This window comes from Nelusetta ayraudi, unplaced genomic scaffold, assembly GCF_046127955.1.
Source record: "Nelusetta ayraudi isolate G7.1 ecotype Tasmania unplaced genomic scaffold, CSIRO-AGI_Nayr_v1 ptg000042l, whole genome shotgun sequence".
Lineage (NCBI taxonomy): Eukaryota > Metazoa > Chordata > Actinopteri > Tetraodontiformes > Monacanthidae > Nelusetta > Nelusetta ayraudi.
This window is the reverse complement of record NW_027466092.1, coordinates 10,356,156-10,379,596: the sequence shown is the minus strand read 5'-3', so window position 1 is coordinate 10,379,596 and position 23,441 is coordinate 10,356,156. Positions and strand designations below refer to the sequence as shown.

Below are 23,441 nucleotides of genomic sequence, written 5' to 3'. Positions count from 1 at the left end.
AGGTTTGAAGGTTGCTCCACACGGCCTTAATTGTATGACTAAAACTGAGTCCAGCAGTGAACGAGCATGTAATGACTAGTGGAAGAGCTCAGGTGTCGGATCTTGAGAGCAGCAGTTTAAACAGGTAGAGCCAGTCTTGCCTGTTCCTTGACTGACAATCCAACACAAATACATCCCTGGCGCTGCGATAAGATGGGCCAGTTTGATTAACTACCAAGGTGCAAAACTGTGTAATATATTTGTGAAATGCTTGGATAATTTCTGGTTCAGTGACAGCTGTTTCTGTTGTGTTAGCTGTCTTGTTTTTGTTGATTTTGTTTTCTGTAAAATAAGGCAGGTTGAAATGGTGATCTCTGTGCAACAGGAGCTCCGTGCACAAGGAAGAAAGGAAGACACAGGATGGCAACGGCTCTAAACTCAGCTTCAAAGCAATCACAGCCATCATAGTTAAAATTTAATTTCTTCAAAAATGTTAAAACAATTTTTTTTCCTTAGGGTTATGGTTTTGGGATTAGGAATAGGGTTGGGAACAACCCAAACCTAACCTCAGCCCTAACCCAAACCCAGACCCTGATCCCAACCTAATTTAACTTCAATGGTGGCGGTCTCAAGTATCTACGACCTTTCGAGTAAGAGTTATTTAGCCGAGACCATGGCCCATTCTCTTATTGGCCCTAATACCTAACCCTAACCCTTTGTCTGATCACAGGACACTATACCTTCTAGCTGGCCTTGGTGTCACAGTCTTGAGATCTGATTGGCAATAGCAACTGACTGAGTCCATTCACTTACAGTACTCAGGCATGACTCAGGAGCCTGCTCTGTTCAATCTGAAGGCTTCAGGTAGATTTCATAGAACCTAACAACACAAACTAGCTGAAATGTGATTGGATAAAAAAGAAAAAAAGAAAAAAAAAAGACGAAACCACAATAGACAGCTCTGGAAGCAGCACAACCAAGTGGATATATTACGATGAGAACAGAACAGACGATGAAGAATCATTTTATTTACATATTTACAAAAAAAATATTTTCTGAGTATCTTAAGGCCAACAGAGTGAGTAGGCTTTGCTGGCCCTGACGGCCCACACTGATACGATATACACTTCTACCGACTTTATCAGAATTGACTGGGGAGTTTCAGAGTGTTCAGGTAGTCTGTAAATGCAATGGAAACAAATTGGTTGTAACAATTGTGTTTAGATTACAAAATATCATTTGCCGTTCTAAAACGTTTTTTTTTTTTTTTTCTTAAAAACACTATACGTAGAAAAATGACGGGTGATAAAAGTTGTCTCTTCTTGGTGAGCATTATCCAGAGCAGTAGGTGGCGTTGTATACTAGAAATTATTTTGCGATCCTCGACGAAGAATTGTTCCGGAAATTCGCCTCCTGTCCAAGCGGAAGTTGAAATTTTCAACATGGAGGTAGACGGTATTGACCATGTAAGTCTTTTTTATTTGCTGGTTTGTTGCCTTTATTGTCGGCTAAATTCTTTCCACTGTATTAACACACGTTCCTAGAATTATAACTGTAGGTACAGGGAATCGAGTCGTTCTTCGCTTACTTTGAGAATAATGTAATGCCAATTCATTCTAAACAATTACCGTGTAGTTCGCTGCCGGTTTGCTGTCTCATTGTAGCTAAGCTAGCTACTCCCAACGTCTGGCAGCCCTCTGTCGGCAACAGTCTTCTGTATCGTTTCGAGTGATATTTTGAACAGTTGAAGTTATAGACTAAGCGAAATATAATACTTAACTTTAGCGAGTAGAATTGTTAACAAGATACATCTAATTGCAAGGTAACATGAGCCAATATTAGCCCTTTCGTTTGTTTGTTAGTTGGAGACGTATCGAGGTAGCAGCAATATCATAGCATGTAAGCGTTAACGGATCGGCTTGTTTTTTTGCTTTGTTTTTTTTTAAATTTAAATACCGAATGCTTTGATAGTTAATCCTACACGTTCGAGTTGTTGTGATCTATATTAGTTTACTGACCTGGCTGTGTTGTCACATCGACTGGTTTCACTTTTCAACTACCACAATAATAGAAATGAAGGCGATTACATTTTCTTTATGTTGTTGTAATTATGTTATTGTGAGGCTACCAATTTATGTCAGACATTTATAATCAGTTAATTGTAATTCATTAAATTTGATATCATTTGAGAAGTATTATATTATTACTTCTGATGTTTTTAATACTGTATAATGCTTTTCTTTTTCCACAGATGGAGATGGGGGAGGGAAAAGGGGGCTCAGGTCTCCGGCAGTACTACTTGTCCAAGATTGAAGAGCTACAGGTCAGAAAATAATAATAATTATGATGTTGAAATTTGATAAGCAATCTGTACTAAAATGAACAAAAGCTAGTTTGTGAGGCATAATCTTACATTTTTGTGTGTTGTAGTTGACTGTTAATGACAAGAGCCAGAATCTCAGACGTCTGCAGGCACAGAGAAATGAGCTCAATGCCAAAGGTAATTTTTTCTGTCCCCACCCCATAACCAGCTCTTCTCATTCGCAGTTGATCTTCTTCTAATAAAACATGCTAACTTCATTTCCAGTGCGCCTTCTTCGTGAGGAGTTGCAGTTGTTACAGGAGCAGGGTTCCTACGTAGGAGAAGTGGTCAGGGTCATGGACAAAAAGAAAGTTCTGGTCAAGGTATGTGGATTGTCCTTTGTCATAAACATTATTAATAAATAAATAAATAAATACTTCACTGTTTAAACTCAAACATGTTTTTTTAATTGCTGTCAGGTGCATCCAGAAGGAAAATTTGTTGTGGATGTGGACAAAAACATTGACATAAATGATGTGAGTATATCATGGGTTAGTTTATTTTGTGAATAATGAATGAGACTAAAATATTATCGTAAAAAGACATAGCGGGGAATATTCTGACATCCCCTTTTGCATCAGGTGACCCCGAACTGCCGCGTGGCTCTGCGAAATGACAGCTACACCCTGCACAAGATCCTGCCCAACAAGGTGGACCCCCTGGTGTCCCTCATGATGGTGGAGAAGGTGCCAGACTCCACCTATGAGATGATTGGCGGCCTGGACAAGCAGATCAAGGAGATCAAAGAAGTGATCGAGCTGCCCGTCAAGCATCCAGAGCTGTTTGAGGCTTTGGGCATCGCACAGCCTAAGGTGAGTGTTTTTGTTTTTTCTTTTTACTTTCTTTCTTCTGTGTGCATTTTTTACAGTCACATTTGAAAACCTCTGTTCGGCGACAGACTTTTCCTTTCCTTCTTTCAGCTTAGCCCACCGTTGACATGCTGAACTAGTATTGACCCTAGTGTTACTCATCTTTTAGTCCGCCAATGAGGTAGATCGCTCAATGAAACTGTTTCTCTAAACGTAGAAATATCAGTTTTCTGGACAACTCATTTGGATGTGACAATATGAATATTTTGGACCAAACGGAAGCATTTCAGAGAACTAATTCAACTATACCAATAGATTTCTTTTTACCCAAGGAATGCTGTATTTTTTCCCTTTCAATTGTTATATCAACTTTAAACAGAGTTGCCTCTCTTGGTAATTTTCACTGAAAGAATATTCAGTTCATCCATCCATTTTCAATACACACTCAGGGTCAGGGTGGTCTGCTGGAGCCTATTCCAGCTGTCATAGGGCTGAAGGCACGGTGACACCCTGGACAAGTTGCCAGTTCATTGCAGGGCCACATAGAGACAAACAACCATTCACACACACACACACACACACACCAAGGGACAATTCCAATTCACCTCACATGAGAACCTGGAGAGAACCCACGCAGACACAGGGAGAACATGCAAACTCCACACAGAAAGGTCCCAGGGCCAGAATGGAACCCACAACCTTCTTGCTGTGAGGCTGGAGTTAGTAGGTAGTTTACAATTTCCCCTGGGAATTAATGAAGTACTCTGTGTAATGTGTGCAGGGTGTGCTGCTGTACGGACCCCCCGGTACAGGAAAAACCCTGCTGGCCAGAGCTGTTGCTCATCACACCGACTGCACCTTCATCAGGGTGTCTGGCTCCGAGCTGGTCCAGAAGTTCATTGGAGAGGGTGAGCAGCTGGCTGTGTCTCTGCTTCCACATCTTCAACCCTGATCACCCCTCTGTCCCCACCCACAAACAAAAAGACCGAACTGATGTTGCAACCTCCTCCTTCCCTGCCTCCCTCCTGCCTGTCCTTCACCAGGCGCCCGCATGGTGCGCGAGCTGTTCGTCATGGCCCGAGAACACGCTCCTTCCATCATCTTCATGGACGAGATCGACTCCATCGGGTCGTCGCGTCTGGAGGGAGGCTCAGGTGGCGACAGCGAGGTGCAGAGGACAATGTTGGAGCTGCTCAATCAGCTGGACGGCTTCGAAGCCACCAAGAACATCAAGGTGCGACACAGACCTTGTTTGTCCAGCTGCCATTGAGCGCATTAAAATCTCATTCTACAATTCACACTCCTGCCGCAGCTGTCGGTAGCGTTTCCACCGTACATTACATCAATTGAAGGAAATGTAGATCATAATTAGTGTTTAATTAACTCGGTGTTTATTCATGGATCTACTGGCAACCTCAAGCTTTGTTCACCTGCTGCCTTGTGGCCCCACTGTCTCTTTACTGTTCATATTGGTGTAAAAGCATTGAGAGTGTGTTAATTTACTATGACATGATTATAATGCTTTACTCACTCTGTCCAGGTCATCATGGCCACCAACCGCATTGATATTTTGGACTCAGCTCTGCTCAGACCAGGCAGGATTGACAGGAAGATCGAATTCCCCCCTCCAAATGAAGAGGTAGTGTTGACATTGTAAACTTGTACTAAACAATAATGTACAGTTTATTTTTGAAAGCAAATCTGACAGTATGATGATCTTCACCACCGTAGGCTCGTCTGGACATTCTTAAGATCCACTCCAGGAAAATGAATCTAACTCGTGGCATTAACCTGAGGAAGATTGCAGAGCTGATGCCTGGAGCCTCTGGTGCTGAAGTTAAGGTCAGTTAACAGTTTGGCCACTAAAAAAAAAAATAAAAAAAGTTTAGTGATAATACTCAACTGTGTTGTGGTGCTTTTCAGGGTGTTTGCACAGAGGCTGGGATGTATGCTCTCAGAGAAAGGAGAGTTCACGTCACCCAGGAGGACTTTGAGATGGCCGTGGCAAAGGTTTGCTTCACGCTTTTTTAAACTGTTTCAAACTGTAAAGTAAAATCTCGAAGGCTGGGATGATTTTGTGTTGCGTTCAAACTGCCTTTTAAAACTGCGACCTGTTCTCGTCACCAGGTGATGCAGAAGGACAGCGAGAAGAACATGTCCATCAAGAAGCTGTGGAAGTAAAAGGCCTTGTGTGTGCAGGCAGTGCACACATGTATATTTTTTGTTTATGGCTCAGTTTATAAATGTTGCATAACTCATTCTCAATTAAATGTTTTCCCCAAACAAACAACACAGACTACGGCACAGCGAGTTTCATTTCTCTGCACTTTACTACCTCAGAACACCAGTCAATACACATTTCTGATTCACAGTAACATGCTTACAATCCTCGTGCGCAGGCAGACCTTTTTACTGGACAATTATAAGAGTTGTAAATGCTTCATATGGCACTTCAAATTGTTGCTGCTTTAACAGTAAACATCTCACAGATCGATTATTACGGCTTGGGTTAGAAGCTCCGCACAACATGCCTGTCAAAGCTGCTATGCTGCCATTTTATCTCTACGGCTAATCGCTGCACACTACCGTTACATGCCTGATGTTCACACTGATGGAAAAAATGCACCGGGTCGTAACTCATTTTCGCGGACGACTTTTGGAATGGTTAGCGCGGCAGTGAGGACGGGATCGCTCCTACACGTGAAGAGGGCTTCCAGCAGTTCGATCTGTCTGCCGGATTCGACTCCAGAACTTGCGGCTGAGCTCAGCCGCTCAGTGTCTCACCCAGCCCACTGGCACCCACTGTGGCTCCACGTGCAACCTCTCCAACACGAGGTGGAGCTCAGCAAAGGCACTGGGCGGGTCCTCCTTCACCAACACGTAGTCCACCCAATGGCCGTAGCACTCGTCAATGCGTTCAGCTGACTGCTTCATTTCCTGGAGGTCCTCCTCCTGCGCAGTGATGAGAAACGAGGTTGTAAATAGGACGGAACGACATTTCTGAGTTCTTGAAATTGTCCTGTGAACAGAGTTGACGGGTCGCTTACTGTGATCCCCAGGCTGAGGGAGGACAAAGAGCCCAGAGGCTTTCTCTGGGTTTCGTGGACGCGAGTGCGTACAAAGACGATGTACGGTTTGAACTCAGCCGTGCGGAGAGTCTTCAGCACCTGCGAGACAAATGATTAAACAGACAATCCAGTGTGTTTTTTTTAACAGACACAAAGAGCGTTGAGTTGACTGAAAGCACCGTCCACCTCAGACGTGCTCCATCCACAGCATCTAAATTAAAGATCAGCTAAATCCATCTTTCATACTCGGGAGTGTGAGAGGCGAAAAAAATGTGACTGTCAGATTAGCGACGCTGAAATTTAGGTCATCTGGCTCCTGCACTAATTCTGGTAAGTCTGGCTTAGAGTGACGCAACTGTAACGTTAAATAAAATGTAGGTGATCAGAAAGATAAACTAAATGTGCATGCAAAATAAAATCATAAAATCATGGGAGCGCAGATGGGTGACGTCAGACGACAGCCTTCTGCTGAGTCGAGACTGCAGCTCTTCACTCACCTCTGGCTGCACGTCCACGACGCAGCTCTTGTTCTGAGCCAAAATCCTGCGAATGGACTCCAGGCTGGTGCCGTAAAGGTTGTCGTTATACTCCCCAAATTCTATAAACCTGCAGGGATGACACAGTGAGCACGATGCAGTGGAATGAAAGGAGTGATCGCCAGATCTGCTCTACTGATGTTTGCTGCTTACTTTCCGTTCTGGATGTCGGCCTCGAAGGCAGTTTTAATGATGAAGTGGTACTCGACTCCGTCTCTCTCATGGGCCTTCCTGGGTCGAGTGGTGTCTGTTTGCACACAACAAACGCACAGTTAAGGAGCTCTATTAGCTTCTCTCATGGAATGAATGTGAATATTCATCAAGTCTGCTTTTTTTAATCAAAAATGATCTCAAAGTCTGAATGATTGTCACTGTTAAGTCCAGTCAACCATTTTAAAATATTGGTGACGGAGTCACACATACACACACTAAATCCAGGAAACACAGAAACCAGGTGTAGAAGGACTTACGGGGAACAGCCAGACCATAATGTCGAGGATTTTCCGCTATCACCTTCTGTTTGAGCTCGTTGACCCGAGCTCCGAGGGAACCTGCAAGCAAAGAAAAAACACGGACGAGATTGATGAGCTCACAACAAATGTCTTATAAAGTTAAAAAAAATCAGAATCTTTCAGAGTCTCAGAAATGGGACTGGACCTCTATTCATGAAAGACGTGACTGTCTTGTTTTGCAACAGTTTGATACAATTGATTTGAACTGACATTGCAATACATTTGCATGGCATGGGTTAGAGCAGGGGTGGGCAAACGTTTTGACTGGTGGGCCACAGTGGGTTCTAAAATTTGACTCAGGGGCAGAGCAGGAGCAGATGGATGGAGTGTTTTGGTGACCCACCTCATAGGAGGAAAAAATATATCATGTGATGTGTAGAATACATGTGCTTTAATGTCTATTGAAAATGAACAAAAGCAAAGTCACAACAAAATATCTGTCTTTGTAGCCCCACGGTATTCAGCTCTTTATTGAAATGACTCTTGAAAATTGATGAATTACAGCTATGTTATCGCTTACTTTCTATTAATATAATTTCTTCAAGTTTGGTTGGCCGGATTAAGAAGCTTCACGGGCCGCATAAGGCCGTAGTTTACGCATGCCTGTGTTAGGGTCAGGGTTAGTGTTAGCAGTGTCACTGGTGAGTGAACGTACCAATCAGAACGATAAGGCGGGGCCTGTCCCCAGGGTGGGGCAGGTACTGCATAACCTCCTCATAAATCATGAACTCTGCGTGACTGGTGTCTGGAGTTTGAGGATCTCCTGGTGAACCGTGACGCTCTTTCCTGAGGCGGAAATTTTTGCGGAGGCCAGCTTTGTAGAAGAGAAGAAGAAGAAGAAGAAGAAGAAGAAGAAGAAGAAGAAGAAGGAACAGACAGGAACAGGATCTTTGTTAGAAAACTGCCAAAAACACTTAAAATTGTAATAAAAAACTAAAATTAAACAAGAGATGATAAGACCATCAACTGAGTTAAGAAATTAAAGTCCCAAGACCTTACGCCACATGACACAGACACACTAACAACACCATTAGAAATGATTAAGAGTACCTGAGTAAAAATCCCATGAGAAAGCATGGCCACAGAAGGCAGGGGCTGCCTTACTCTTGGGAGAGACTGCAGCTCACATTAGATTATTCGTTCAGCCCCGCTAAAATCTCATCAGCACAACACAAATTTGGCAACCGCGCATGCCGAGTTTAAGCGTCACACACAAGCCGAAGAGTGGCGGTGGAGGGGGCGCGGCAAGCTGCATGGGTAAGGACGCTGCACGCTGACGGAAACAAGCCACTATGAGGAGCCCACACAGACACTGCGAGAAGCACAGAGAGGCCGCCGAGGTCACACACAGGGTGACAGGGTGTCTGGCCGTCTAAATTTTAAACTTTGATCCATCTAGACTGACGCATTCAACATGCCAAAAAAAAGAGCGGGTGGAGGGGGCGGCTAAGCGGATGAAAACTTTCTTTTGAAGCTCACACTTTTTTGGAAATCTGCTACACAGATAATGAAATCATTCATTAAGTGTCTGACATCTGAGGAAGTCAGTATAAAATAATGAAATGAGATGTGAAGATTAATGCCAGTCTTTCAAGTCTGCACACTTTACTCCATGCACTAATTAAATTAAATTCACTAATTAAATTCACTAAATTATGCACCGGACACAAGTGAAGGTTTAGTTAGCAACATACATTAGCTGCGTTTCCATTAAACCTAGAATTGCGCGAAACCTAAATATCACAATAAAGAACAGGTAACGGAAACACCTAAACTTTGAAAAACCTCTCAAATATCGCTGAAAGGTTTTGATGCTCTCATGAGGTGGTTTTTCAGACGTATTGATATAGAGGTGTATCGCAAAAGTGTCATGGAAACACTTTTTTGCATTTACACGTCAGAGGACGTGACGTACGGGGTCATGTGACCAATTCACTTCAAGTGAAAACGCAAAATGTTTTGTACCTCCATCACTTTTATTTTGTGAAAAACTGGAATGGAAACACAGCAATAAAAACAAAAGAACCAAAACTTACTCTGGGCTAAATGATGGACAGCCAAAGCATGGGTCAAAATCGCGATACTTCACATGACAAGCAAGAAAACAGATCGCAATGACTGCATTGGTATTTTCAATCGACCTCCAGCAGCACTGGCGAGTCACATCGACAGCGACAAACAAAACCTGATGGTCAGACTGCTCATCTTGCCAATGGAGCAGGACCAAAGCTCAGGTGTGAAGCAACAAATGAATAAAATGATGAACTTGAAAACTGGCAGATCGTCACATTTCCAACTTAAATGTGTTGGAAAACAAAATAATAATAATTTAAAAACCACCAAAAACCAACCAGAGCAGGACAGAGCACTCAGTCCCAACACCTTCAAAAGGATGGGATGCATCGGCCTACGCACACACACACACACACACAGGTGCAAGGTCATTGGTCGAAACCTTCTCACCTATTTCCTTTCCATTCAGGGCACCCTCGCTGTCACAGTCTTCTGCAGGAAGGAAAGACAGGGTCAGAGCGGGGCTGGGAGGCGGAGCTACAACTGAGGTTGCAAACGCGTTTCAGTTTTAAAGGATTTCAGGAGAGGAAACACAGTGGTTGCATTTGGAGGGGAACTGACAATGTGATGCTGAGGTGGAGAGCTGATGGCGATTAATGCAGGGATGATCCACCACCCATCCCACCCACCACCCCCACCCTGCACGACGGATCGCACACGTACCTCTCTCTGCACGGTCATCTGGGGTTAGCAATGCAAGAAATAACACCCACAGTATTACGACTAAATATTACAACTGCACTGTTTGATTTATTATTCTTCCTAAGGCACACTGAAAGACATTTCGTTACCTGTGATTTCAAAAGATTGATTTGTGTCAGCGTTTAAAGGCCCCCGTATAAATAAAGATCAACGTGACTCAAGTGGGTCAACAAACACACCAGAAATGCGAAAAGTTCATCCTTTAAGTCTTTCTGTTTACTCCATCTTTGAGGAAGTGTGAGAGCAAAACAATTGTTTCTGGAAATGACCCCTTTATGAAGACAAATGGACCGACGCTTCTACCAGACTGGTGACATCAAAAGGATCTCACAATAATTCTCCCACGGGGACTTTAAACTCAAGAGTTATACCTTCATATGTATAAAAAAATGATGCTCTAATAAAGTTCACAAAGCAGTGTATTTTATACACATATATTCGTAAAAAGCATGTGTTTTTAATTCACACAGATACTAGAAGTGACCTAAATAGCCCCCCACCTGTTGTCTATTAAAGCTCTTTGTGTCATTCTCTGTTGAAATTGGATTAGGAAATGAAACGACGGATTACACGCGGTTGTTTTTCGAGATTAACCTCAGATCACTCGTGGCTTCGTAATCTCTCTATCTGCATCTCCTTAGCTAGATGAAATTGCTGGATGAAATTTAGACAATGCATGTTGTGTGTGCAGTTTTAAGCCGGTTGAACATTTACGGTTGTGCTGTTGGGTTGCAATAAACAACGTCCAATTGCAGAGAGTAAATAGTAAATAGGCTTACACGTGAGAGCTCGGGGGGACGCTGGGGCAGGGAAAGAACCCATTTTCATCCTGTATCTTAAACGCCTGGCGGAAACAAAGACAAACAGGAAATGTTTATTATTTTGAGCTAGAAAATGGAAGCGATCAACATACTTTGAGGTCAAAGTACGCGGGGATTTATCCGAGGTGGATTAGAGGTACCTTTCTTGGAACTGGGTAGAGGGGATGAGCGCAGCGCGCAGGTTACAGTCACCCACCCTCTTGGCCTGCCACCAGGTGGTGTCTTCCTGGCTTACAACTTGGAGAATGTCCCTCCTTTTAAAAGGAAGTCCCGCCTCCTGGCAAGGCGTGGCTTTGTCCTCGTAAGGTGTGTAGTTGAACAAAGCCCGAAGGTATACCTTTAGAGAGCACAAATAAGTAAGAGAGGGAGACTTTCTGGAGAAATGTTCACTTGAAAACGTTAAATTCACATCTGGCTATAAAATGTAAAACCCATTGGCCCAGTTTAGCATAAAGATGAGAAAAGCGGTTTAAGTGTTTGTAATCATATCTTCTGAGAGGTTGAAGTTCCATTACTGCAAAGCCATCAAACATCCTTTTCCACGAGAAAATTATTAAAAACAATTGTTTAAAGTTTGAAGTCATCTCATCAAAGGAATTCTGCAGGCAAGAGAGTCTCACCGGGTTTTCTTTCAGCTTGTCTTCATCTGCAACAGCTGGAATAATTTTCAGCGTGATAGAGCCTTGTGACTGCGACTGAAAAAAAAAACGAAAGAGCACTGTCACCATCCTCTGCCTCACTATGGAAAAATATCTACATTTAGGATGATGGTGGGGTTTTTTTTCCTACCAGGATCTGACTAATTTCATCTGGCCTCTTGTGGGTTATCAGGTTTCCGTTGACCTCTCGAAGCTCATCCCCTACGTGCACCAGCCCTGGAAAGACAAACAGAACACACCCACAAAACAAGTCTGCTGAAAACAAGCACAGGGAAATAAAAGAAAAAAAAAAATCAGTTCATGACAGAGAACAAAAAAGAATATTCCATTGGCATGAAGTCAATAACATCTCCATGGCAAGCGGTCAGAAAGCAACCCTTGTTGGTAATCTCAAAATATGCAATCTTGCGGCACTAATCTCAAGGATTTGATCCCTGACAGTTCATGGGGTTACACAGTGTAATCTCCTCACTTGACTGCATTGGAGCGGAGCTAAGGAAAGTCATTTTGAGCGGGAAGTTCATGATCAACATCTCAGAGAAACAGAGGATTTCATTTTGATTCTCTGCTCAGATTATAATCTTCACCACTTTCTGGTGACAACAGGTCAGCGGAGCCTCGTCTCACCACTGCGGTCAGCCGCACCCCCCCTCATGATTCTGGCCACGATGACAGCGCCCGTGGCGTCGTCTCTCCGTATAGTCGCCCCCTGGTGGAGAAGGCACAAACAGCACATAGATAAATCACAGGAGCAACAATACAGGTCAGACTGTTTTTAGGGAGTCAGAAAAACAAGCTTGATTTGGGTTCTTATTTGGCTCTGATTGTTTAATCATTGCTTGATTACGTTGGATTGGATGACAAAACGAGGGGGGGAACTCTCAGGCGACATCTACCTTGCCATGGTTGCAATGATTTTGTGATGTTGTTCATTGCCTGTTTGATTGGTCACTTGGTTTAGTTTCAAGCTAAAATAAAAACTTGAGGTGAATGGGAGAAAAAAACATAAATTGCATCGTAAATTTTCCTCACCAGCGGCTCCTTGTTCTTCACCAGCCGCACAATCTTCACAGACTCCTCCTCAAAGTCGTCGTCCAGGTCCTCGGGCAGTGGCGGTAGCACAGGGTCAAAGTTCTTTTGGGCCACTGTGTCATGAGCTGATAACACCGCCTGCACAAAACAGCAGATGTTTTGACGAAGGGGAGGGGGGATTCAAGAGAGCGGGCAGATAATGTGCCCTAGAGATGTAATGAAAGGAAGCGAGAAGGTCAGAGTGAAAGTGAAATGAAGGAAAAAAAAGGAATGAACAGCATCCCTGAAATGAAATGCTCAGCTCTCAGAGCCGTAACCATCTTCTTACTCCACCAAATGTCAGTAACTTCAAATCTAATCATTTCTGGAGAGTCTTCTGTCTAGAGGACAGAGGGAAAGGCCACAGACAGCTTTGAGACGGTTCTTATGCAAATAACGATTAAGTCGAGGAAAACTAAGAGCAGTCGAGGGTCTGAGAGTTGAGGTGCACCAACATTTATGAAGTCAGACTTAAGACAGAGCAAGAGGCAGCTGAACAAAAGAGCCAGAAACCTTGTGGCAACAATGCGAGATCAAACCTTGAGGTGAGGAGTGTTCAGCAGGAGAAGTAGTTCCTTCTCATCGTTCTCCAGCGGGCCATTCTGAAGCTCCTCTGCCAACTGATTTTATATTTTTTGGAGGGAATGGGGGGGAGGGCAAAAAGAAAATCAGCCACTTTCAAGTGATGCACAACGCTTTATAAATAAAGTATCTTTATCGCAAACATTTATCTCAAGTTGGCTAGGAATTCTTGAAGGAAAGATTGTCCTTACATCCTCTGCCAGACAGGCGGCGCTGTGCAGAACTGGAGTCGGGCTGTGTTTCTCATAATGCCGCAGTTTGTCATGAATCTGTGACACATATGAGAACGCCATACTCAAAGACGACTTCCACAGAGAATATCATGCTCATATTCTATGCATTCATGTTCGTTGCATTCATGTTCAAGTAAGGAAAAATTACAGAGATGAAGACGTTTCACAATTAAAAGACACTTATGACAGATCTGACACCACTGTTCCTTCTCCAGACTGATAATGTGCTCCACCTTCATGAGGTACCCAAGGCTCCTTTCACTGAAGACATCCTTCAGGAACCTCAGGTCCTCTTTGTGGTTGGCGTCTGGATGAAGCTGAGAGGTGAGCAGGGCCAAAGTCTCATGAAGCCCTATGGACCAGGAAAAAAACTTAAATATTAGATTCATTTGGTTTGATTGAAATGGTTTCATTAATAAATGTACATGATTTGTACTCTTTGTGATACAAGTCTCTTGATTATATGAAAAAATACACCCCTGCACACAGCCACAAAAGTGCATTTCTTCCAAGTGCTTTTTTAGACCCTTATGTCAAGAGCAAAAGATTTTTGGATGGTCTTCCTCATACATTATTTATGTGCTTATAATCAAAGGCATCAGGGAGAATAAACAAGCAGCCTGAGCATATGTTTGCCTGTACCTGTGCTTGCAGACGCGATGGGCATGGCTTCAATCATTCAGAGGAGGCAGGGCGGTGCAAATGAGATGGGGGAGGGGAGGGGGTAAAGCTGGAGAATTCCCACCACCGGGCTCCTTTTGTTCCTCGCGGGTGGCAAAACTGAAAATCAGAGACGAAGCTGGAAATAAAAATAAAACTGAGTGACTTACTTCTGACAACATAAAAGCAAACCTGAGGAGTCTGAGGCTCAGGGATTTTAGCTTATCTTTTAAAGACTGTGCACCATGGTTAGTCGGCAACACTGGAGCACATCATCTATGATTTGAAATGTAGTCTCACTATATAAGATTATCATTATTAATTTTTTTTTTTAAGTGTGTGTTGGGTTTGGAGTCCACCCAGCTAATCTCTGACAGTGATTAATTGACCCATTTGTCATTTAGGTTTCAAGATAATTAACGAGTACAATCATTACTGGGGTAGAAAGGATTTGCTGTACTTCAAACGGAATGAGTCACGCAGCAGAAAGCAAAGAGCAGATTTTTAGCATCCAACCATTTGCTTCATCTCCTCTGTCAACATGCAGCATGGCTGTGTTTATATTTGAGCCATCTCCCCATTAGATTAGCAAAATGTTTTTTGTTTTTTTAAAGATGTCTCACATTATTTATGGAGCCATTTGCTGTTGTGTGCGCTATCTGGTATTAATGGCATTCAATTTCGTTCAGGCCATATCTCCCCCCTGTTGGTTTTCAAGTCTGATCTCAACAAAAAGCGTCCCTCACATTGACAACCAGACAAGACCTGATCTCGATGTTCCCCTTGGTTGTCTTGATGTTTAAAAAGCCATATCTGCAGGTGGTCACATGCAGGACAGTCCAAAACATTTTGGTCGTGAGGGCATTAAACCCAACAGAGCCACAGACACAACAATCCATGTAACCCAATAAGACAGAAGGTCAGTCAATACTGATTCCAGGAGAGAAACGTGTGCAAGAAACCTGGCAGCGGTTTTAATGTGGTAACCAGTTAGTACATCACAAACCTTTTAACCTGGATGAAAGACTTGCAATGAGGCTGTAAGTATTAAAGATCGTCTGCCATGTTAGCTTTAGCAAAGCTAATTATACCAGGTACCTTTATTGCGTGATTTTAACAGTGAGGTGCTGCGCTGTTAAGAGTTTCAGGAATCTGCAGGCTTATTGAAATGAGAAATCTGATGCAGAGTAGCTGAATATTTATATTCTCCACATGCCTTGTACCTGCAGCAGCTACAGGTATTTGTCGCTGCGTAGGTGGGAGGTAAAGACGAAGCCCCACAAGTTGAGTGGACAAGTGAAATCTATTCCAGTTAATCTCCATCTTGAAATAAATCAGTTTGTCTTCTTCCACAGACAGACATGGCTTCAAAAGTGAGGAATGCCTCTTCATCATCTGCAAAAGGATAATTTTGTCTGATCAAATGAAAACAATATAGCAGGCATTAACGTTTTAAGGACATTCAGCTACCTTTCTGGACACATTATGACACAGCGTTATTTCAATGTAAATATTTAAAGAACATGAGAACAGACGTTATCGGAGGTCGACAAACAGCTCCTGGGATGAAAACTGGAACAAGTCATTGATGATTTCTGGCTCACAGTTCAGTGACATTCACATTCAAGACCAATTTGCCTTTGATTAGCATGTCAGAAACACCAATTTATGAAATCTATTTCTCGCAAAGACAATGACATTCCAGAGCTCGTCTATGCATCAAAGAGAATCAACACTTTGTTCCCTTGTCAAACATTTTGACATTCTGTCAGCACTCTGACGTATTGTTCTGCATTAATCAACTTGCGACTTCATGGTCACGTTTTTTTCCCCTGACACAGCACTGAGCACAAAACACCAGCTGTCAAGTTCCTCTTAAAAAACAAAACAAACAACAACAACAACACACTTGATTGAAAGCAGCACATCATGCCTAAAGTGTCAATTATATTGAACAGCCTTGGTACAAGCAGGACTCAATGTAGCTGGTGGAAGTGTCCAAAAAGCCCATTGAAGTCTGTTGTTTAAAATGTTTAAAATACAGATGCATTCAATTGTGCCATTAATTCTTGCGTGGGAATGAAAGCCAGCTTCTCCACCTGCTATGAAAAGAGCCACAAAACAACCTTGTTAATGAAAGTGTGCCTTGTGTGCTCAAAGAGTGGCCACAGCTGGCATATTTTGATATATATATTTTTAAGCTCCTATAAGGGTATCAATGGTGATTCTAATTGGTTTGTGCCCTGAAGGTAATGCATTTACGTGGCCCAAGCTTTGGTTCATGATTTCTTCTTTTCAATGAACTTGTTAATGAAAATAAAAAAAAATAGGCATGACACAATCATAAGAAAAATAACAACCTTTATTAAAAATAAGGATATAAAATTAAAAAAATATAGGAAAATACAGAAAGCATTATTTTTTTTCTCTTATTTCTTTATCTCTGAGATAACCTGCGCGAGTTGGTTCATAATGCCAAGGAAGGTTGTGTTAAAAGCGGCATTCTGCGCGATTTCCTCCCGCCTTAGTAGCGCCTCGCTCTCCCTGGCCTCACGAGCATCTTGCAGGATCAGCTGGACATGTTCGGCACGCTGCGCCATTTCTCTTTCTTTGACGTCCCTCATGCCTGAGCAGAAACTCGCGACGTCGACGCCATGACCAAATGGGGTGTCAATACGGTCAGCTTTACCGAATTGGGAGAGTTGCGACGACGGAGTTGGTGTCGAGGAATTCTCGAGACATCCCTCAGTGGCGGGATGGCGGTGGACGGTGAGGAAGTTGGTGGATCGAGGACTGAAGAAAAGTCCGACGCCTCGCACGTCGGAATGGGTTCTTCTGAAAAAGAAAACATGGTTTAAGTCCACAAAAACGTTAAGATATGCAGTGGTAACTCTTAACCTAAAATAAATAACAACGAGAAGAAAAAAAACCCCGCTTGCTAGCGGTGCATTCACTTCAGTCGAAGGGCTTAGGCCAACAAAAAGATATGTGCAGATTGATACTAATGATGTAGCTACATGAGTCGGACATAATTAGCAAAAAAAAACACATTGTGTTTAAAGAAAACACGACTCACCGTCCTCTGCCAGCTGGTCTGGTTCCATTTTTGCGGAGTCTATGCCGCCGCTCTCACTCCCGTTGTTTGCTGGCCTGTGCCCATAAATCGCGTCCACCTGGTTGTACCACCTCCACGAAGTTCGAACACCACCACTTCGACCATTTCCGATCTTCCGGTAGTCGCACTTAAGTTTTTTCAGCTTCTCCCGACATTGCTTGGCGGACCGGTTGTACCCGTGCGACAGCATTTGTTGGGAAAGGTCCATAAAAACGCGAACGTTGCGTACTCTGTCGTCGAGCTCGCTTTGAATCCTTTCGTCCGCTACCAGGGACAAAAAAGCCTGGACCTCAGTGTTCGTCCACGGAAACACTTTCTGTGCCATTGTCTCGACTCCAGAGAGAAAAAAAACCATTCGCCAATGAAACACCTGGACAGTCCTACACCTTTTTTTGTTTTTATATAAAATGGCGGGTTGGTTCGAGGTGATTCGCACACGCCAGACGTCAAAACTCATTACCCAATCAGTGCCCTGCGCGTTGCTACGTCACCGCTATGGCCCCTGGTCAGCGCGCTTTTAGGAACCCCAAGGAAGCAGGTCCCAAAATGGTGACTGTCGGAACCGTGTAGGGGCCAGTGGAGACGCATACTTACCGAGCCGAAGCGAGCCGAGGCAACAGCAAAGAGTGAGCCAGTTCATACATGCCCTAAAATGTCTATAAGCTGCATCCGGAAATGCTGATGGCCAGATATATGGGGAGAAACATTGCAAAAGGAAATCCGAGAAACTCTTCCAGCTGCTGTACTAACTGCACTGTGTATTTCAACCAAAGAGTACCATAATCGAATATGAGAATTAGAAATCCAGACAGGCAAGTTTTATATGCAGATATGCAACAAAGAAGAGCCATGGTCATTTCTTTAGTGACTACTGCCAGAGGAAGGCGGAGTCTTTAGTGGTGCTCACCCAGGAAAAATGTAGCACAAAGCAAGCCCTTAGTCTGCAAAAAAAATTATCATCATTATTATTATTATTATTATTATTGTTATTATTGTTATTATTGTTACATTGAAATTTTGGAATCATCCAAAACGCTAGTTTTACCTCGACATACCCCAAAATCTTTTCTGTCTGCTGGTAGCAAAACAAACTAAGTTGCCGATCGTTTCCGACAACAAAGCCATCAGCCATGGGGAAAATCCTCTCACGCCTTTTGTGTCTCCCTGCTCTCATTCAGCGCTGCCTTCCTGCGCACTCGGCCCACGTCTCTGACCCTCTTTCTCTCCATCCCACCCTCCCTCCCTCCACCCATCCATCCAACCGGCCCTCCCTCCCTCTAATTACAAGCGGCTGAGAGGAGCTTAAAAAACCGACATCTTTATGATTTCCTGCCCTTTCTCGCCTGCCCGGCCGATCGTCTAAATACTCAAGGTTTGCTGCCAGCCATATGGCGTTATTATGGAGCCTCCTCGATTTAAGACTGCGCGCCCGCAGCTGTTCGCGTCACCGAGGATTTCAATGAATAGCCAACAATGAAATAGATTAGAAAGTGCTGGGAGATTAGAAGAGAGAGCTGAGAAGCACCATGCATGCAGTTAAGGCTTGGCTAAGATGTGTTTAGTAGCTGTACCGGCCGAGACTGATGGCACTGAAAATAGTGCTCTCATCACAATTAAGACTGACAAAAAAAAACAACAAAGAAAATATATATTCCAGCGACTACACTGACAAGGCGAAACCTTGATCATCGCTTGAACATCATTAACTCTGCCAGTTTATGGTTGCCACCATAATTAGCCATCACACAGCTTGTTTGTGGGTAACAAAGGTAATGTGACTTCGAACAGCACACTGGTTTTCTACAAAGCGTGATCAATTAAAATTAAAATGAATGCATGTTTATTCCACTTACTGTTTCCATTCATTTTTTCCATACATTCTCAATTCCAATTTGATTTGATTATAGAAACTACTTTTAAAGCCATTTTTCTCAGTACCCACCATGAGGCGCTTTCACTTGCTGTTAATGTCTTGGGAAGGATGTTTGCCATTAAATACTCTCAACAATGCCACCTATTTGCATATTAAATACATACACATATCAGTGGTTAATCCACATTTGAGGGAGACAGATCATGGGAGGATTAGTTTCCGTACAAACTGCGTAATCACCTGTAGACTAGTTGGAAACACGGCACAGTAGCTGTGGTTTGCAGTGAGCAACATAACAACGCACCAGGCTAACACATCTCTGCCTTGTTAGAGGCTTTTAAGTGGATTCAGACTTGAAATGTCAAGGCTCTACTCAAGAGGTTTGGCAAAATTACTTAAACATTGTTCATGCCAGCAGTGGAACTAAAACTTATTTACTCCTTTGAAAAGATGCCTGGAACAGCAATGTTATAGATCACTCTTATCTAGAAGACACTTAATGCTGACATGCACACTAACATTCCACCACTATTCCATAAGAGTAAATCCTAATTTGTAAACATCCAAGGCTTTTTCCTGAATTTAGCATTCTTCCCATGAAGCCAGCTCAGATATGCTGATACTACTCTGGTTTTAGCAGCATACACAATATTTATTTATTTATTTATTATTACTATTATTATTATCATTATTATTATTATTATTATTGTTATTATTATTATTATTATCATTATTATTATTATTATTATTATTATTATTATTTTGCAGCAGCTCTGCAATATACAGCGCGAGTGACACTTGTTGTCTTATTGTGGCAGAGTGTGCACCATATTTTCTCAAGGGCTCACATTTCTCTTGCCATCACACATAATTGGATTTTATTTCTTTAAAAACAGACATTTGAATATTTTATCTTCTTTGCTGAACTCTTTCAGGACAACTGTTTCTCACCAGTACCTGTGGGACACCTGCATCCCTACTTTGTGTTTTCCCTAAATAGAATGGAACAGAAAAACCTCACTATGTATGAAATGTTTGAGTGCAGTTGCAAACCAGGGTGCAAAGCAGGACTAACAAGACTGGAGTTTTGAAAAGTAGGAATAGAAAAGGTGCAATTACAGTGTAATATTCTAAAAATGAATGCAGTTGCGTGAGAATGGAATACATTTCGTGGGATATTGATTTCCAGTCATTGTGGAAATTGAATCATTTAAAGATTGCCTTTCTTAGATTAAAAGACAAAAAACTACAAATATTAGTGAGTGTACAAAAACAGTGAATGTCAGCAATATTATTGATGGTTGAATCGCGAAAAGAGAAATTGTCTTTGTGACGTTGTTGAGGTGATTAAATTAAAACAGTTTTAGTCATTTAAAGCTAATTTCAACCTACAGTATATATTCACCAATGGAAAAGAGGCATTCAAGAAAACATTAACATTCTTTCTCAAGGTTAACCAAGACAAGAAAATTTTAATAATTAATAGATTGTCGTTTCTTTTTTTTTTTTTTAACTCCAGTTGTGTCTGTGGAGAGATGGTCAAGGTCACTTGGAGGTGTCTGCTAAAATTATTATACAATCTCTTCATCAGCGTTGACTGGAAATTGTTTGACCTCTTGGTCATCTCACTGGAATTACGATAACATCTTATCTCACAGACCATGGAACCCGGCTGAGTTTCCAAGGCAATGATGGTAAATCTATTAGCTTTCAGATTGTTTTCGTTAACTTTGAATGCAATAGTCACCTGTTTTTCTCTCTCTTGGTTCTCTCATTTGCAGTTTTCAAACGATTACACTTTGTTTCTGCAAAAACTGAGGTTTACAACCAGCAATATTTTGTCTTCACAAAGTCCATCCATTTACACTTGTGCACTGGCAGTGTGTACCGTTGTGTCAGCCAAGGTCTTTACTATACCCGACCCCATGTTTCAGAGCACCCAACCTGATGTCTCTGTCCAAGCTGGTCACGAACACACTCAAACATGCGCAAGCGCCACCTGTTTGCCAGACTCATTTTCCGTCTGACCCTTCCCGAGGGGAAGCGAGAGTCGAGGTCGCTGACACACTGCTCATGCCATCTGCCCACTACTGTGTGAGTGTGTGTGTGTGTGTGTGTGTGTGTGTGTGTGTGTGTGTGTGTGTGTGTGTGTGTCCATTGATGCCACCCACATGGCTGACCGCACATATGTGGACACGGTAGATCTCATTCCAAAGTCTGTTTGGGAGAGGGTAAGGTTGCCCACTGTACATTTGCAAATTTTAAGATAATGAATAGCCACATTTGCACTGTCATGTGGAAGACGGTATAGGGTTCAAATCTCTATGTGCATTGCAACAACACCTACATCAAAGTGCACCAATGCTACAGACTGGCACAGCCTTGGCAATAGAACAGAACAATGTCTTCATATCTCAAACCAAATTACAAATACAGAATACATTGTTCTAAACTTCCCATCAATGCCAATAAAGTGTGGGCTTAAGTTAATCTCAGGACAGTCATCAATTGATGCCGTTGTTATGATTTCAAAAAACAAAACAAAGGGATTTTATTGTTTGTACAAACTAGCCAGCTATAATGATGCTAACGGTGAACTTCAATTAGCAGCACAAGCTCTTAAAAGAGGAATTCATCCAAACATAAAAATGCATTATTGCTCACAATTAATAGTGTGGGAAGCCATTAAATCACCCAAACAGTTCTGTGCCAACAGTGCCAGTGTGGCTTTGTGGCAGGCCGAATCTGAAGGAAAAACAAAACCAAACATGCACCCAACAAACAAATGATTGGCATTGTTTGCAATGAAGGCACAGGACAAGAATCCCACAGGGCGTGTTTCAGCTGTGCCTCTTACTAAGAGTGATAACCTTTGCACACCACGGGACAACTCTGTCGTAAACCCTGACCTTCACTAAATGGTGTCTGACCTCTGTGTCAACCATCAAAGAAGAAGAAGGAAAAAAAAAAAGCAAAGCCACACGTACTGTACTTTTGCTTATTCTTACGAAGAACATCCACGCGCTCTCGAATGTGCCGCTGCAAATGGCTAAACAACAACAACAACAACAACAACAACAACAACAACAACACAAAACACATATAGTTGTGAATTAAAGGTAACAGCGTGGCCCAATTGGAACGTCGGAACACCGGTCTTTGTCACACCAACAGCGGCGAAGAGCTGCTGCGCGGAGTTGGAAGGCTCCCCTCACCTGGTTGAGTCTGCCCTGGGCACCAGCCTCCTCCGCCCGCCTCTTTCCCGCCGCTCGTCCGTCTGTGTCCGAAGCAGACGCCGCTCTCTGTCACAACAACCGCTGCGCTCTCTCTCTCTCTCTCTCTCTCTCTCTCTCTCTCTCTCTCTCTCTCACACACACACACACACTCTCTCTCTGTCTGTCTGTATCTCTTTCTCTGTGTCGTTCTGTCTTTGTTGTTATTTGAATCAGTGTTTTGGTCTGTTTCGCCGTACTTCCCTGCGTGTTTCTCCGCGGCTCTCATCCGCCCGCCACACACACACACACACACACACACACACACACACACACACACACACACACGGTTTTGCTACTCGGCTGCTCCATCCAATCAGGAGACTCGGCGTGCCACCCCCTCCCCCATCCGTCAGCCACTCCACTCTCGCCCTCCCCCGCCTTCCCCGGTGCCGCCTTCACGTGCCCCTCGTGATATTTGGGATGTAAAAAAGATGTCAAAAACCGTGGAGGAAAACAATGTGATGCATCAGTTGTTGTTTTAATGCGGGGAGGCAGATAGGATTTTAGACCTGAGGTGTGTGTGTGTGTGTGTGTGTGTGTGTGTGTGTGTGTGTGTGTGTGTTTAATAACAAAGGCCTAGCTGATGAACACTAGCCATACATTTTTGTCTCGCATGCCACACAGCGTAATGCCTTCTGCACGTTTGATTTAAACAATTGGTGATTTAAACGAGAAGACACCATTACTTGTCAGACATTAGGGAGGGGGCACGTCCCCCTCGTCCCCAGGGCCATCTGCGCCCAATGTTTGTTATACAAAGCCAATTTCTACCTTTGTCATACCAAAGAAAAGGTTTCTCAATTTAATGACGTGGAATCACGTAATACTCCCAAACCTGATCATAGCGTTGACTCAATATCTTAGAATGAAAGTAAGTGAACATATCATTCATCCCTCATTTTTATATTCTGTATAATTTTGATAGGACATTTTTTGAAAGAGTAACTCAATATATACAGATATTTAAAAACTTTCATAATTTTGAAAATATATATTTTTTTGTGTGTGACAGTGACTGAAACTGACTTATATGTGGCTGGAGAAGCACGTTTACAGACCCATTGGTAAATGGGTTAAATCACATTAATGCATTTTTACAGTTCAATGAATC

The 23,441-nt window shown here is 42.8% G+C and overlaps 2 protein-coding genes across 3 annotated transcripts; one reads left to right on the top strand and one right to left on the bottom strand.

The window, feature by feature from the left end:
- Positions 1-1,322: 1,322 nt before the first annotated feature.
- On the top strand, positions 1,323-5,440 carry psmc5 (proteasome 26S subunit, ATPase 5). Of its 2 annotated transcripts, none has more exons than XM_076034214.1 (12): positions 1,323-1,445; positions 2,231-2,302; positions 2,410-2,479; positions 2,567-2,664; positions 2,761-2,817; positions 2,923-3,153; positions 3,932-4,058; positions 4,194-4,384; positions 4,691-4,789; positions 4,882-4,992; positions 5,074-5,160; positions 5,278-5,440. In XM_076034214.1, exons 1-12 carry the CDS (start codon positions 1,422-1,424, stop codon positions 5,329-5,331), a joined length of 1,221 nt encoding a protein of 406 aa, XP_075890329.1. In that variant the 5' UTR covers positions 1,323-1,421; the 3' UTR covers positions 5,332-5,440. The 2 variants fall into 2 exon arrangements, with proteins under 2 accessions (XP_075890329.1, XP_075890330.1); XM_076034215.1 differs by lacking the exon at positions 1,323-1,445 and adding an exon at positions 1,638-1,801.
- A 14-nt stretch (positions 5,441-5,454) lies between these two features.
- LOC142893547 (MAGUK p55 subfamily member 3-like) lies at positions 5,455-22,459 on the bottom strand. Its single transcript, XM_076034213.1, has 19 exons — positions 22,271-22,459; positions 14,050-14,206; positions 13,641-13,759; positions 13,366-13,443; positions 13,132-13,212; positions 12,554-12,691; positions 12,149-12,230; positions 11,652-11,737; positions 11,483-11,557; positions 11,003-11,199; positions 10,821-10,885; positions 10,003-10,020; positions 9,730-9,771; positions 7,922-8,080; positions 7,225-7,305; positions 6,908-7,001; positions 6,716-6,824; positions 6,198-6,317; positions 5,455-6,102 (listed from the first exon to the last, which is right to left on the bottom strand). Exons 2-19 carry the CDS (start codon positions 14,084-14,086, stop codon positions 5,923-5,925), a joined length of 1,761 nt encoding a protein of 586 aa, XP_075890328.1. The 5' UTR covers positions 14,087-14,206; positions 22,271-22,459; the 3' UTR covers positions 5,455-5,922.
- Positions 22,460-23,441: the final 982 nt, after the last annotated feature.